The sequence below is a fragment of the Pezoporus flaviventris genome, unplaced genomic scaffold (genome assembly GCF_033815535.1).
Source record: "Pezoporus flaviventris isolate CSIRO_AGI_PZ_B2104156 unplaced genomic scaffold, CSIRO_AGI_Pfla_v1 ptg000047l, whole genome shotgun sequence".
NCBI lineage: Eukaryota > Metazoa > Chordata > Aves > Psittaciformes > Psittacidae > Pezoporus > Pezoporus flaviventris.
The window spans coordinates 5,621,645-5,637,054 of NW_026892595.1; the positions used below are offsets into that span (position 1 = coordinate 5,621,645).

The following is a 15,410-nucleotide window of genomic DNA, read 5'->3' on the forward strand; positions in this document are numbered from 1 at the left end:
TGCAATCCAGTAGATGTCTGTTGGAAGACCTCTGAATAGCAATTTTTCTTACCCACAGAAGGGATACAGTTATTAAAAAGTTGTTCCAGTGTTTAAGAATGGATGAGTTCAGGAGCATTAGAAGATGAAATCTGGATTTCAGGGGAAGATGCAGGAAGCTGCCACAAGACAATTCAAGTGTGAGTTTCAGTAGCATTTCAGATGAACCTATCATTCATCTGGAGATGGGGAGAAGAAACAGACTTCGGGAATCAGATGGTTCCCCTGCTCTTAGGAATTACAATGGGTACCCCTGTGCCAAACAGCTTGCAGAGCCATGGTAAATCAACAATATTGATACACTTTTGCCATTAACATTTTGGTTTTACATGTTTGGTTTCTGATGTACTTTGGAACTATTCCTCATCTGTCTGCCCCCCAGTCTTTCTCTCATGAAAATTAAAGACAGCTTTAAAGCACACAGTTTTTATCTCTGGGAAAAGGCTCAGGAAAAAGGCCCACATTTTCCCGCAAAATGGAAGGAAGTAGACTAGTTACTGCGAGTAAGAAGCGAGAAGAGACGGAATCGGGCGCGCTCTCTGAGCAGCAGATCGGTTAGTCGTGTGTTGGTGCAAGTCCCAAAGGTGTCTGCATCATCAGATCTAGGCCACTTCTGGAACGGAAACCACGGGTGCCCAGGGCACGCGAAGACACTAAACTACTTCCTCTCCACAGTGATTTTACTTAAATTATTTCTAGTTAAAAACTTGTTGCTGTTTTCAGCCAAGGTACTGACGGGACGATAACGACAGCGGCGGGCGAGAGCGCCGCTGAGAAAGGTGAACGGCCCGGGACGGGACAAGCTGGCCCCGCATAGCGCCGGCATTGCAAAAGGACTTTTCCACTCGAGCAGGTGATGGAAGTGGGTTAATTGCGGTCGGAAGTCCCCACGGAGACCCAGCGGCAGGCGACCGCCCGCTTCCTCTGCGCGGCAGGACAAGAACACATCCATCTTCTGTGGAACCGGGATCTCCTCAAGAGCCCCCCTGGGGGCAGAGGCACCCCGCACCCGGGAGGGATGTCCCATACAAGGCCCAGCCTCCCGACGCCTGCAAGTAACTGCCCACCAAGGGACCGCAACTCCATTTCACACAGCACAGTAGCTTCTGCGCTCCCCGCCCAAGAAAGACGGCAGTGCGCATGTGCCGGAGGGGGAACCGTCACCAGCAGGGAAGCAACGCGTGCGCTGGGACATGCGCCATGCGGTCGCGGGGTGATCCGCTGCTGGGAATTGCGGCCGCCCGTGCTTGCCGTAGTGTGGGCTGTACCAAGCCCCTCTCCTCAGGCGGGGGAGCGGGGGTCGGACACTGACAGCGCGTCGGGGCCTGTCGCCCCACGTCCATCGCGTCGCCGGCGGGGAGGCCCCGGGGACGGCGGTGCGCAGCGCAGCAGCGCGGCGGGTGAGGAAGCGGCGAGGCCCCGCATCCTTCCCGCTTCCGCCGCACCGCACCCTGCCCCCGGCAGTGGCGGTGCCGGCGGAGAGGCGGGGCGCGAGGGGCGAGTGGCTTGGGTAATGGCAGCGCTGTGAGGACAGTACGGGGCAGGGACCGCGGCCGCAGGGCAGGGAGCGAGGCAGGCCGGCCGGGGGGGCAGGCGTCGCGGACTCGGGCCCCTTGCCGCCAGGTAACCTTCCGTATCCAGCCCGGCCGGGAGCGGCGCCGGACCAAGGGGAACGAGACCCCCGCCCAAGGGGAGGAGATGGTCCCCGTGCGCTGCGGGCTGCTGGGCCGGGTGTGCATGAGGCTCGGCGGCCCTGTTTACTGGCCCCCAGCCTGCCGGCCCGCGAGGTCGTCCCCGCTGGGGTCCACCGATCCGCCCCGAGCACCCGTCCTTCGGCGGTGCTGGTGCCGCTGCAGCGCCCTCCTTCCGCGGCTGGGCGCGGGCCGGGCCCTGCCCCGGGTCGTGCCCTGGCCCGGCGGGGAGGGCGTGGTGCGGCCTCTCCGGTGGGGCCGGTCGTCCCTCCTCGTTGCGCCCTCGGCCAGTTTCGCTTTTGTTTTGGTGGGGAGGGAAGGAGGGAGCGCACGTGCCCTGCCCGCGGCTTGCGGGGGGCCGTGGGGAGTGGGATGCTTCCGCTGCTGCTGGGTGGACTGGGAGCTGGGGGGCAAGGGGTGGGGCAGGCAGCGCTGTTGACATGTCTGGTATGGGCGATCCTGCCCTGGACTGTTCGCGCATCACTGGCTTGTAATATTTGTCGAGATGTCTAAATAGGCTGGAAATTCGGGGAGTGTTTTGGTGCTCGCCAAAGCTCTGCATTTATTTGTGTGAGCAAATGTGTTCAGTATGACAGTGGTATGTTTTAAAGGATGAGGTGATGGAAGCAACACCTCTCGATAGTCTCTTGTAAATATGTTTCAACAATGTCAGGTTACTGTAGGGCTTGTCAGAGTGGCATGGTTTTCCTCCCGCTGAATGGTGTAAACCCTAAATAGGGGTAGATAGTCTGCTCTACTGTAATTTTTATCATGGCAGTTGCTTGCATCAGTAGAAAACATTTAATGTTGTAAGCTGGTGAGCTTGTGCACGACACATGTTGAAGCACAGCAACCTCAAAACCTCGGTGTCTTGCAGAAAAAATTATAATGTGTTTGGTAATTTATATATAAAACACATTTAAGTTCATTTTGGTGTGAAAGCTGTAAGAGAATGCCAAAATAGCAACCTGTTCTGTCTTTATTTAACTCCAAAATACCTTTGCGAGTATATGGGTGCATAATACTTCACATATTAACAGGTTCTGATGATACTAAACACGGTATTACTGATTCTGTGTGATATATGCTGGGGAGGACTTTTTCTTCACCCTTGCTTCCTTCCCTGAGATTTGCTTATCAGTGACGGAATGGCTCTTTTACCTTGGAGGTACCAGGTGTGTTTTGGAGAGAACAGCCTATAACTTAATGCTCAAAGAAGTATAACTTTGTTACCACAAGAATTTACTAGGATTCTTACAGTTTTTGTGGACCATGATTATTTTCTTCTTGGGGTCAGCTGCAAATACTTCTGTATTTTCCAGAAGAAGAATAATATTAGAGCTTTTGGAAGACAACTGCTTGCTTTTTCCCATCCTGGAAGTGAGCCCTACTGTTGTTTACTTCTACCGAGGTTCATGTTTCTTTGAAACATAAATCAGTTTGTGTTTTTCAGCTTACTTTTTGACAGGTATCTATGGATTTGTCAGTTCTTACTGATTTTCTGTGTAGTAAGCTGCTGCTGACATACTGACATGGATTGAAGATTTCTTTTATTTCCAAAAGTGGTAATAACCATGTTGCAAACATAACAAATGTTCCTACTGAACCGTAAATGTTTGTGTACCACTTTCTGAGCTTCGGTTTTTCTTTAAGAAGTTTCCTGTTCATAAAACCTGGGATAATACCACTTCCTTGATACTAGTTAGTTGCTACTCAGTTTCTTTATGAAATCAAAGTGAGTGTCCCTTGGGTGATACATTGATTACATTTTAAACAGAAATTGTGGAGTTGCAGGTAGAAGAAAACAACCCTCCATGGTTCCTGAATTCATAGCAGTTGAAGAGCTTGGTCAGGTGGCATTTAGTATGCCCACAGTGTAAAAGTTACACCTGATGTTTTTTGGGAGTTTTTTTTTTTTTTTTATTTTACTGAGAAGCTCTATATCCTGCAGTTTGAGAAAACTAATCTGCCCAAGAAAATTAAAAGCCAGTAGTGGTTAATGTAGTGAGCTGATTGCTAAATAGCTTTTTAGCATGACACTTGATCCTTTCCCTTGTAGAGGTGTACCTCTTGTGCCTCAAGTTTGTCACTAGCTGTCTGTTTTTTCCCTTCTGACCTTGGAAACTTGGGAAAACAAGATAGATGTCATTTGCCCATCTATTTAAAATGGAAATATAAGTATTCTTTCAGTTCTTTATTTTATGCTTAAAATGTCATGTGTCTGAGCAGGAACTAGACTTGTGTTGTGCATGGAATGTCACACCATGTCCCTTCCAGATTAGGTTTATAGGACAGAAAAATAGAAACAAAGAAGAAGCCTCCACAGTTGTCTCTTGGGAACTCTCTTTTTAAAGTACCTTTTACTCTAGTTTTAGTTCAGTAATTTAATGTTTTTCCTTCAGTACATCTTTTATATGAAATTACTGTATGGTTTCTGTATTTTCAAGCCATATTTTCTTTCTTATTTGAAAATATTGATGTATTTATTCAAAATATTCTGTATTTTCTTTCTTCTTTGAAAGAATTCACCATTTGTCCTGCTGCAAAGTGCAGTAAGCTGCAGTGCAATAAGCTCAGCATAATGCTCTGTGTTTAGATGTGTTTTCTTTCCGTCATCCTGGTCAAAGCTTTTGGGTTTTGTGGCTTTTTAAGTATAACACCAAAAATGTCTCATGAAAGCTTGAGGTAAACGTAGGCTACAAACTGACAGTGGTAAATTCACATACTCTGGTAACATGCTCAGTGTGTTCCTGCGCAAAATTTTCTTGGATACAGCTAAAAGTATCTTTGTATAAAAGTGAACAAACTAAAATCTACAGGAAAGTTGTTTTCTTCAAATGACACTCTTAAATGGGCAGCTTGTTAAGGTAATGAACTTTGAGGCACAATGTTGTTAGATTAGTCAGTGTTACCTTATAGGCTATTCATGCAACATTAATGTTCCATTCCATATTGTTTAAAGTAAGGGCTTGTGAGCTTGATTTTGGATGGTGAGGAAGCGGAGGTGGGTGTTCTTCATGTTGCTGTATCATGGTGGTGCAAAAGTGTGCAAAGTTTAAATTGAAAATTTCAAAGGGAAGATTTTTTTTTTTTCTTTCTAAATTATTGTATAGTGGTGTTTGACATGTTTAATTCTTCTACAGGTTAACACTAAAGCCCCACAATGTCCTTGAAACCACGAGTAGTTGACTTTGATGAAACATGGAACAAACTTCTAACAACAATTAAAGCTGTTGTTATGTTGGACTATGTTGAAAGAGCAACGTGGAATGATCGCTTCTCGTATCCTTTAAGTGAAGATCTGGCTTAATGTGTTTACGTGATATGTTTAGCATGGAGTAGGCTTGCGTTATTATCAATTTCAATGGTCTTAATCAGAAGCTCTTTGTAAGGTTCTATCTGTTACTAAGCTTGTGGGTCAGTGAATACGTTGAAAGAGATGGGAAATGATGTATGTTTGGGAAGTATTCTATGTGAAAATCACGCTGGTAGTAAAACGTAAATCAGTCTGAGTTTTACTCACTTTTAGTAGCTCTAAACCTTAGCTTTTGCTATAGCTGTTCATGTAAGTACATGGATTGAATTTCCCCAGTTCCGATAATGATTTTTTTCTTGTATGCTGAAGTGTATGCTTAGGAGGGGAAGCATGTGAGACAGAGAATGCACACCTTTGAATTTGGGGATGTGGGGTTGGTGAGGTTCTGTTTAAAGATGTCTCTCTCTGGACTTCCAAATGTACTGTACCATATTAGCCATTTCTGTAGAAAGGGTTTATAAAAAACCTTCCTTTCCCTCCACTGCTATTACTCCTATTCCTGAGAGCTAACCTGTGTTTAAAAATTACTACTCTTTCTAGCTGTGATCATATGTTCTTGCCGTTCAGGTGAGAGCTGTACCTCTGTTGTTGTAGTGAAAGGCTTTTCTTTTACATATAAAATGGACTTGTAATTTTTTGCAAGATTTGAGTTTCGGTGAACTACTTATTTTAAAAGAAGTGTAACTATTTGTCCTGGGTTCAGCTGTAACAGTTATATTAACCCTTCTTAGTAGCTCATGCAGGGCTGTGTTTTGGCTTTAGTCTGAGAACAGCACTGATAACACACCGATGTTTTTAGTTGTTGTTCAGTAATGCTTACCCTGATCAAGGACTTTTTCAGTCTTGTGCTCTGCCAGTGAGGAGGGGCACAAGAAGCCAGGAGGAAACAGAGACAGGACACCTGACCCACACTAGCCAAAGGGGTATTCCATACCACAGCAAGTCGTGCTTAATACGCAAACTGGGGGGAGTTACCTGGAAGGCCCAGATTACTGGGCATTGGACAGTGGGAGGTGAGCAATTGGACTGTGCAACATGTGTTAATAAGTGGTTAACTTTAGAGCTTAAAGCTCTAAACCTTTCATGAAGGACACATAAAGTAGATTTAAATCTCAATAACTGAATGGGATGTTGGATTGATTCCTCTTGTCACACTATTTCACTTAGAAATTTTTACATGGAGGTCTTGTACACAAGTCTGCTGTTGAGCCTCTTCTCAGGTTTACTCCAGTTAATTGAACATCAGAAAAGGAGTACTTGTCAATAGCAGACTCAGGAAGCAGTCTTGGAAGAATCATTTGGAATGTACTTCATAAGACCTTACTTGCCATCATCTCTTAATTATGTTCTTGGAAAGTGGCACTATCTGTGCCTGATATAGCGCTGGCAAGAGCCTTTTGGCTTATTATTTGTGGCTGAATGGCTTGAGGAGCTTGTGTGACTTGTAACTCGCAGCTTGAATGTTGATTGTTTAGTACTTCTGCTACCTGTAACCAAATCTAAATTGTAACACAAACTATTCACTGAGTATTCAGTAACTTTGTGAAACTGGCAGCTCTATAGAGCAGGTGTGAAAGCTTTTACCAGCTTAAAAAAATAAAATGATATATTTTAGGAAGATGCGGCATTTAAAAAAATACATTATCTTGTTCTTTGTTAGCTTTCTAGTCTCTGTTAGATTCAATTTAATCAAAGTAATCAGTTTCCTAACACTACAGGGATTTTAAAGAGATGTCATACGAACTCTGTTTTTCTTGCTGCTTAATAAGCAGCATAAAAAGGCGATAAATTATTTGAACTGTGTTAATGAAATTCATATGGGTTATTTAATTTATAGAACCATGTGATCTTTGTAGTCTCTCTAGTTGAAACAGTGGTGTGGAAACAAGGGATAAGAATCATTATTTCAGTCTGCAGCAATGTATTCTGCAAAACGTTTGCTTTCTCTTGTGCTGCTTGAGATAGCTGAGATCATATGGTGTATGGAAACTAATAGAATTTTAGGAGTGAGAGGCTTGTACTGCGTATGTACCACTTCTAGAACTATTTTTTGCCTCACTACTTCCCCAGAACTTGTCTGTAATAGTGTTTTCTTTGTTATTCTGATGGTAATTTTATTGTTAAATATAGCTTATATCTCAAACTTGAAATGCTAGAATGGCAGTGAGCTGGGAACCACAACTGTGTAAGAGTTAAAATCTGCAAAAGATCACTTGGAAGACCATATGTCACTTTATTTAAACTGTGAGTCATCTTGAACCACCTTTGTCCTTCAGATTTCCTTTAAGTGTCTCTGCAAAGAAAAAAATGTTTCTGGAGTTGTTTCATTGTCTGGTAAACAAGTGACAGTTATGTCTCTCTATTTGAGATACTATTTACAATAATTTGGTTGTTATGAGTGCTTTGTGTAACTTTCAAGGCATTGCCTCTAAATATTCATTAGGCTAGGGAGTGCTCTTTAAGAGGCTAATGAAGCTTGATTGCAGAGTGGTAGTTCAGCTGTACTTTGATAACTACCTTTTAGCAGCAGAACTTTTTTGAACAGGTAGAGCACCAGGATCTTCCTGTTATTGTCTTGGGTTTTCCACCAACCAAATAAATAAGATAAACAGTACCCAGGGAGGAAGGTAGCCATACTGCAAACTGAAATTATGTTTAAAGTATGAAACATTTCACCTGCTGCTTTTTCCATTTTTCTGAATGTTTGTTCTCCCTCCTCTAACTCTCCATTTTACAAGGATCCAATGAGGAAACAGAAACTTATAAACATGTATCTTTAATGTAAGAACTAGCCCAAAGAGAAGGAAGAGTAAATCAAGTTCATATAGTTGAAATTCTTTCTGACTATGAGTCCTCAAGTGCTCTGTGAATTTTTATTCTGTTACAGAGGAAGAGTAACAATCACATAAATTATACAAAAGCTCTATTTTAGGCTCTTAACAGAAAGTTTTGAGTAGATGTTCTGTAGATATAGAGTCTTAACTAGATTATTTATTTTGTTTTAACCCTGAGGACAATATTTCTGAGCTTTTATGGCTTGGAAACAGTATTTTGTCATTGATGGTAATTTGTTGTTTTGGGGTGGTTTTTTGTTCTTAGTTTGGAATCGCTTAAGTTTCTTACTGCTGGGTAATGCCCCTCATGTAGCAACTACTGAAGCACTTATATCACACAAGGCTTTTGAAGCTCTCAAGACAGAGTGAAGGCCCCTAATCAGCAGTTTTTCTTCAGCTTCCCTTGACCTTTATCACCCTGCAAAACTATGTGCTAAACTGGAAGGACAGGTGGCTTTCACCATTAAAGATAAAATAATGAGCAATAAAGGCTTCTTCCTGATCTTATTAAGGGGCAGCAGCAAAGAAAAAAATGTGCTTTAAGTTTATGGACTGAAATACCAGTGATGTTTAATTCATCACTGGATAAATTCATCTCCCCTCAACGACTTTTTGTTAAGAGATTTACAGCATTTTGAACACTGCACTTAAATTTGGATTCCAGGCCAAAAGATGCTGTTAGATTAACAAACTAGTACAGATTGAGCAAGAATGTGAACTTTTTGTAGCAAAGCTACTTTGTAATGTGTTTTTGAGAGTCACGATAGCTGCTTTTTGTAGAGAATCCAGAGACACTTAGTACCTAGCAAGTAGTCTGGTGTTGATTTTTATAATTTGATACAGGAAAATGTGTCAGGTGCCTGTGGAAGTGCTTCTGTGATTAAGCTGTTAGTTTAATTTCAGCAGGTGTGGAAACTGGGTGTCATATGTCAAGGAAAAATACTAGATTAGGCTTTCTTCATTTGCAAGAAAGCTTGACTGTTCTCTAGAGTAAGGAAAGGCAAGTTTAGAAGATACACATCTTCATGGAGGAGTAGAGAGACTATTTTCATTCTTAAATAGATTTATTGCAACTAAAACTAATTTGCAACAGTCGAGTCATCTGTACTCCTAATTGAAGACTAGATAAACTCAGATGTTTGTTTGCTGCTTTTATCAGATTAGCTGCCGTTATTATTTTCTTGTGCCATTGTGATGAAGACTGTTTGTTACCTCTGAAGGAAGTTGCTCTTATAGCAGAGATCTGTAATAGTTTTGGTGATTCAGATTGTGTAGTTGTAGATCTAAAAAAGGAAAAAAAGAGTCATGTCCCCTTTGCTTGTGAGTATATATATATTAAAAAAAATTCTAATTTTGAAATTTCATTTCTCAGAAAGATCTTATTTGCATAGTGAAGAGGCTTGCAGTCTGAATGATACTGATGATGTGTTCAACTAGAGACCTTCCTTAGAATGACAACATTCATTTGAGGGGGGGAAAGTGTGAAAAACAATTGTTCTTTACAATCTGTTTAAGAAAACTTTTAATTCTTCACTAGTAATGTAAGAGTTTGTTTTACTATTATATTGGTCATAACTTTGTAAGTTGATATAATGTCATGCTAGCCACTGTTACAAAGCAGTGACTATTGCCTGGTTTATTTGTTGGGATTTCCATTTAATGCTTCTTGCCATTCCAAGGAGAACATGTGTACAGATGATCTATAAGGATGAAAAAAATGTACTCAAAATTAGACTGTGCTTAGGCTCTCTGAGATTCCAGTTGCCATATAAAGGCTTTTTTTGATTTAGTTGTCCTGCATCAGTATCTTCACTGTTTTGAGTAGTACTTCTGTATAAAAAATGGAACATGCTCTTGGGAAAACTGTCTGATGAAAGCTTGACGCTATTCTGTAGATGAAGCAGGTGACTTGTTAACTGTCCTTATGTATTCTATCTCCTTTTGCACAGCTATATGCTTTTTTAAGGTAGACTAGAGGAAAGCAGATCTTGTGTGTTCCCTTAATTAAAGAGCTTACCTTAAAAAGTAAACCATACTAAATCATTATTTCCAGCATGGCTGGTTTTATAAAGTGCTCAGAATTAGTTTTTAACTGATTTTTGCAGAACTAGTTTATTTCCCACAGTTGTTTACCTCAAGCTTGACTTAATCCTTGCTTGACTTTTCTGAAAGCAAAGTTCTTAATCGTAAATTCTTTTCCTGGCAAAGTATCAAGTAACTTTTTTAAAACTTGATATAAGCCTTACAAACCAAAGGTGTAGCTCTGCAAGATAGTACAAAACTACCTTAAAGGCTAAAGCTGCTACCTAATTAAGTGAGGAAGTACAACTGTTTTTCATGGCTGTGATCTAAACAGGATTACTGAAAAGGTAATAATGGTTAAAAATAAAACAAAGGTTTTACATCCACACTAGCATTGTGATGACTTAATTTCCAGTGTCCCACAAAATTGTTTTACCTGTGGAGCAGGGGGGAAAATGCAGGAACAATAAAATGTTTTAGACTTGGGGGAGGAAAACCTGAAGTCAATTTCACTTCAGGTTTGTTCTGCTCCATAGTTGACTAATCACACTCTTGACCTAATGAGTGCTTCTTTCCATTATCCGAAGAGTCTCAGTTTCAAGCTGGCTGCATATTCAGAGGAAGAATTTTTGGATGAAAACTGTTTTTTTCACTTTGAGATAATCTTATTCATAGATGGCAAATAAGTCGTAGAAGCCATGTCAACGTGGGGCTGACAGAAGTTCCAGGATTCTAGCTCTAACATTCCTTTGCCTTCCACTACTTAAGAGTTATTATTGATGCTGAAAACTTAGGAACTTAGATTCTTCAAAGATCAGGATTTACACTAATTTCAGAAAACAATCCATTTTATCCTTTGTGCTCAAATGTTAAAAAAATTCAAAAAATCTAAAATGAGCGTGTTGAAGGGAAAAAAGATTCTATATGTCTTAAATTTTGTTGATCAGTTTTCATACTTCAAGCAGATACAAACCTTGACTCTGAGCCCAGAGACATTTATGCTTTGTGTGTGGCCTATCCTGAGCCTCTTGGAGAGAGACTTTATACTGAGACTAAAATTTTTTTGGAAAATCATGTACGCCATTTGCACAAGGTAATGACTACACTTGTGGTACATGTAGGTATTGTTTGTTCTCTTTTGACTTTAGTAAGGGGGTTTGTTTGTTTTGTATGTATGAAGGTATGCAGATTTTACGAGATTAAATTACAGATGACAGAGTTCCAGAGACAGAATATATATGTATCTGATATATCAACACACATCACACGACGCAATGTAGACAATGTCTATATGCTACATGAAAGAACTTTCTTTTTAAGCCAATAATTATGGTTTATGCAAAATATTAATTGGCTTGAAGAGTTAAGTTCTTTCTTTTCTTTTGAATGCTTATAACGAATCAAGTTACAGGAATATCCTCATTTTCCAAATGTGCTATAGTTCGTCTGTTACAATGTAGAAGTATCTTCTGTAGTAGATACCAGTTGTATGTAGTCTACCAAAGAAAACTTTTGAAATATGTGGGAAATAAAATGACAAAAATGCTTGCGAGGGAAGGATGTAATGTCAAATTACGGTATTATGACAAATAACAATACTTGTATACCTGTGTAGCTGTGAATTAACTTCTGTCTCATCAGCTAAACCAGCCAATTTCAACAGAATTATGATTCATTATCTGGAGTATATAAGATGGATGAGCAGTGTCACCTTGTATTTCAGTAAAAAGAGAAGTAGATATAAACAAGATGTCCACCTCTCTCTGGTGTCTCTATAGGGAATGAAGAATTGCAGACTGTGGATAGTACTGCTTAATGTCTTTATGCTATGTTTTGAGCTTAGTTATCTCTGTATTTGACAAGATAGACTGGGTTTTTTAATGTTTAGTTCCACTGGTTGCAAAAAGGATACCTCTGACATTTTGGTAGACTAAATCAATACGCTAAAATGACAGGTTGGCCAAAAAATCTTCTTCCTCATTTATTTAGTGAGCTGAAACGAGCTCACTTATGATGATTAGGCAGATGTCAGCGCAGTAGAAACTGGGGGAAGTAGCAGAAAGCATACATCCATACATTCTTCTTCTTTTTCTTTTTTTTTTTTTTTTAATTGACTATCTACCATTTGTCTTTGAAGTGATTTTGAAAACCTTTCCAAAATTCTCACTGCGGAGGAAAGCACTCCTGACTGTGTTGTCTGCTAGATTTCCTCTTCTACATTATTTTTTGCGTAAGATTCTTTGCTGCTTGAGCCTGAGCAAACTCTAGAGAGAATTCTAGTTGAATTCCTAGGATCTCATCCTCCTTCACAAATAGTTCTTAAGTTGTCAGACTTACTTCCTTGAAGCGTAAGTATAATTTGAGAACATCAGCAACTTTTTAGATGATGATTTGCTTAAATTCCAAAGGATTTGGGCCTAGATTTACAGAACTTAAGATAAGTTTGTACATATCTGCTTTGTTAAACTTATTTTATTCCAGGATTCTTGGTAAGTATAAGGGCTTGTCTAACCAGTAAGTCTGACTTTAAGTGGTTACAGTTAGGCAACTCCTCCAGAGTACAGGTGGCTGCATGAATTTAAATTGATCTGTGTCAGTGGGGGATAGCTATTTGAATTATCCCACCAGCATGAAAGTATGAACCATGCTTATTCAAGCAGCTACTTCTGCAAAGATAAATAGAAAACAGTACATTATCGTGTTTGTTCTTTTTAAATGTAAAATAAAGCTGTTGTGGCTGGCTTACCAGAACTTCTGTACGTGGTGCTTCATACTACAAAATTTGTAGTATGAAGACTTGTTGTTTCCTGGTCATTGCCACAATGTTATTTTTAGGCTGCTTAAAGCTCAGGTGTGATTTTAATTTTGAATATGTGTTTGTTGTTCTAAAATGATAATCCTATTACAACTGTCTATGTATGTATGCTATTTTCATACTGATTTTAGTGAGGGGTGTGTGCCTTCCTTCACAGAGAGTTCTGGAAGCTGAAGAACAAGTACTGGTTATGTATCACAGATACTGGGAGGAGTATAGCAAAGGGGCAGACTATATGGACTGTTTATACAGGTAAGCTTTTCAAATGAGTTAAGCTATTCAAATTACTACACGATCTGCAGTTCAAGTGGAAGAATGTTGATTAGAGAGCAGTAGCTGAATGTGCCCAGAGTCAGTTTTGGAGAGAATGTAGTTATGGTGATGGAACACAAGAAAAAGAGGAATAATGCCTCAACAGGTTTTTCTGTGCACTGCACCTTGCCACTGAAGTAATTATGTAAGATGATTCTTACTGTTCTTCCATTACGAGTATATTCTGCCTCTGTTGTTGGCACTCTGTTGTAGTGCCAAATATGTTGGTGCTAATCAGCCTGCAGTGAAGTAGCTCATAATCCTAGGTGTTCTACAAGGATGGCATTGTACTGAAGTGTCCAGTTGAACCAGCATGGTTTGTTTCAAAGCTTAGCCCTGTACCTTGGCAAAAACACAGATTTCCCTCCTAGAAGAGCCTTTCAGACAAGGTTATGTGCTCTTTGGGTCCTTTCTTTTCAGGTGAATGTTTGGACCACAGGGATTGCAGAGGGTGTAAAAATTACTCCTTATTTCTTTTCTGCGAACTTCATAAACTAATAGACTTTTACAGGCAATCAGTTTTACACATTGTTTGGTTTGGGTTTTTTGTTTGTTTTTAGACAATTAGAACCAAGTCTATAAATAAAAACATAACTAAACTGTGTTATTTTTGTACTTCTGCTGTTTCCTTCATCACAAATACGTTTTGTTACCACTAGTAATAGCTTAAGCAGATGAAACTTACTTATTCAGGAGCTGCTAGAATGATAAGTGTATTGAGATAGCTTCAGATTTGCTAGGATTTGAATTTTAATTCCACTCTGGCTGTAATTGGAACATTCTAGTGCCCATTATGCATGTGATACCGAGTAGGTAAATATAACTTACAAGGCACTGTTAATATGGTACTTATTTGATGGCATGATGTGAGGATTTACAAAGGATTTGAAGACCTTTACTATTATGCTAGGGATATGTATGTGTGGTCTTGTAGAATCGTATTGAATTATCACTAACAGACTGGGAACAAATGTGATGGAATCCATCCTGGCCTTGCAGACTTTAGTTCCATAGTGTGTCACTGACTGAACTCGGAAGCTGATACAGGGGGAAAAGAAGAATCCTATTTAATGTGTATAAGTCTTGCTGATTCTGCTTTCTGCAACAGTTTTTCTGAGTGCTTGAGTGCTTCTGGTCATAAACCAGCAAATTAAAATATTTCTCCAGCAGAGCGACCTTGACTTTTTGTTTTATTTTTAAGCAAACTAGGGCATTTTTTTCCCCCAGACAGTTATTATGCACATGAACTAACCTGTATGTAGATATAAGCTCAAAAGAGTGGCATTCATATACACATGAAGCCAAGCTCTTAAACACTGAAGTTATTTCATGCCAGCTCTGCCCATTCTAACTCTTATTCCTGCTATGCATATTGTGTTTTGGTCCAGAAAATGTACTTGTTAGGTGTTCTGTTGGAAATAATTTTACTTCAATACTATATGTTTTTTCTTTGTGTTGAAATTCTGAATTTTGTCATATACCATCTTTTAAAAGTCTCCAAAGGTCATGACTTTGTGAAAGTATGATTTTTCTGTAATAAAATTTACATTGTAATGGGAAAAGACCCTCTCACATGAAAGTAAGAAATAATCCAGTGCTTGATTCGTAGGGTCATAATGCACTGGACACACTTCATTAAGTGTTACGTCAATTTTATTGTTTTCTGAGGGAATGTTTCGGGTGAAAGTACTTCTGAAGGCTGTTTTTTATAAAGCAGTTGTAGTTCTTTTCTTACTTGCACACCTGCTCTCAAGAAAGTACCATAAATTAGTGGACTCTGTTGCATCCCAGGATCTAATTTGTATAATTCTTCCAACAATGAAAACTGATTAGTCTTTACAGCTGGTAATCTTAGTGTTGTTTTTTAAATAGATTCCTTTAAAATTTCAATAGACTCGCATCTGTGCTTCTACCCTTACAGGTAAATATTGCAATGCTACTAAATGCTACACTTTCCTTTTGAGCAAAATTTATAAAATTCAAGACCAATCATATGACTGGCACTAGAGTTAATGTTTTCTTTCTTTGGTGTTGATTTTGGTTTGGGTTTTTTTTACCTACCCCTCTGATTGCATTTTACTAGGAAAAAAATTCGGATTCATTTTGAAAACTGAAATCCTATACGTGCATGACTAAACAAAGGTGATAAAACTGGTGGAATAAGGAACACTCCATATTAAATGAACTTCTTCAGTTGTTTTTGTAAGTTCTGATGGTAAACGTGATGGATAAAAACAATGCAGGACATGGGAGCTTATCAGTGTCTTAGTGGTGTAACTGTTTTACTGGGTAATTGTACTTGTAAAACATCTGGTTTGTTTACCTTTATTTCAAGTAACCTGGAGAGTTTTATTGTATTTCTTTAACAGTTGAAATTTTAA

At 39.7% G+C, this 15,410-nt stretch overlaps 1 protein-coding gene across 2 annotated transcripts in view; it reads left to right on the forward strand.

Moving 5' to 3' along the window:
- Window positions 1-1,171: 1,171 nt before the first annotated feature.
- CUL2 (cullin 2) overlaps window positions 1,172-15,410 on the forward strand; it is a 50,345-nt gene continuing 36,106 nt past the window's right edge. The window contains exons 1-4 of one of the 2 annotated variants that reach the window (XR_009746041.1): window positions 1,172-1,439; window positions 4,874-5,012; window positions 10,893-10,995; window positions 12,875-12,969. Coding sequence is in view for 1 of the 2 variants with exons in the window: in XM_061468065.1 (XP_061324049.1) it covers window positions 4,894-5,012; window positions 10,893-10,995; window positions 12,875-12,969 (317 nt within the window). In the remaining variant the exon portion in view is untranslated. Of the gene's footprint in view, window positions 1,440-1,503; window positions 1,663-4,873; window positions 5,013-10,892; window positions 10,996-12,874; window positions 12,970-15,410 lie in introns of those variants that run through there. The other variant, XM_061468065.1, reaches the window with a different exon arrangement.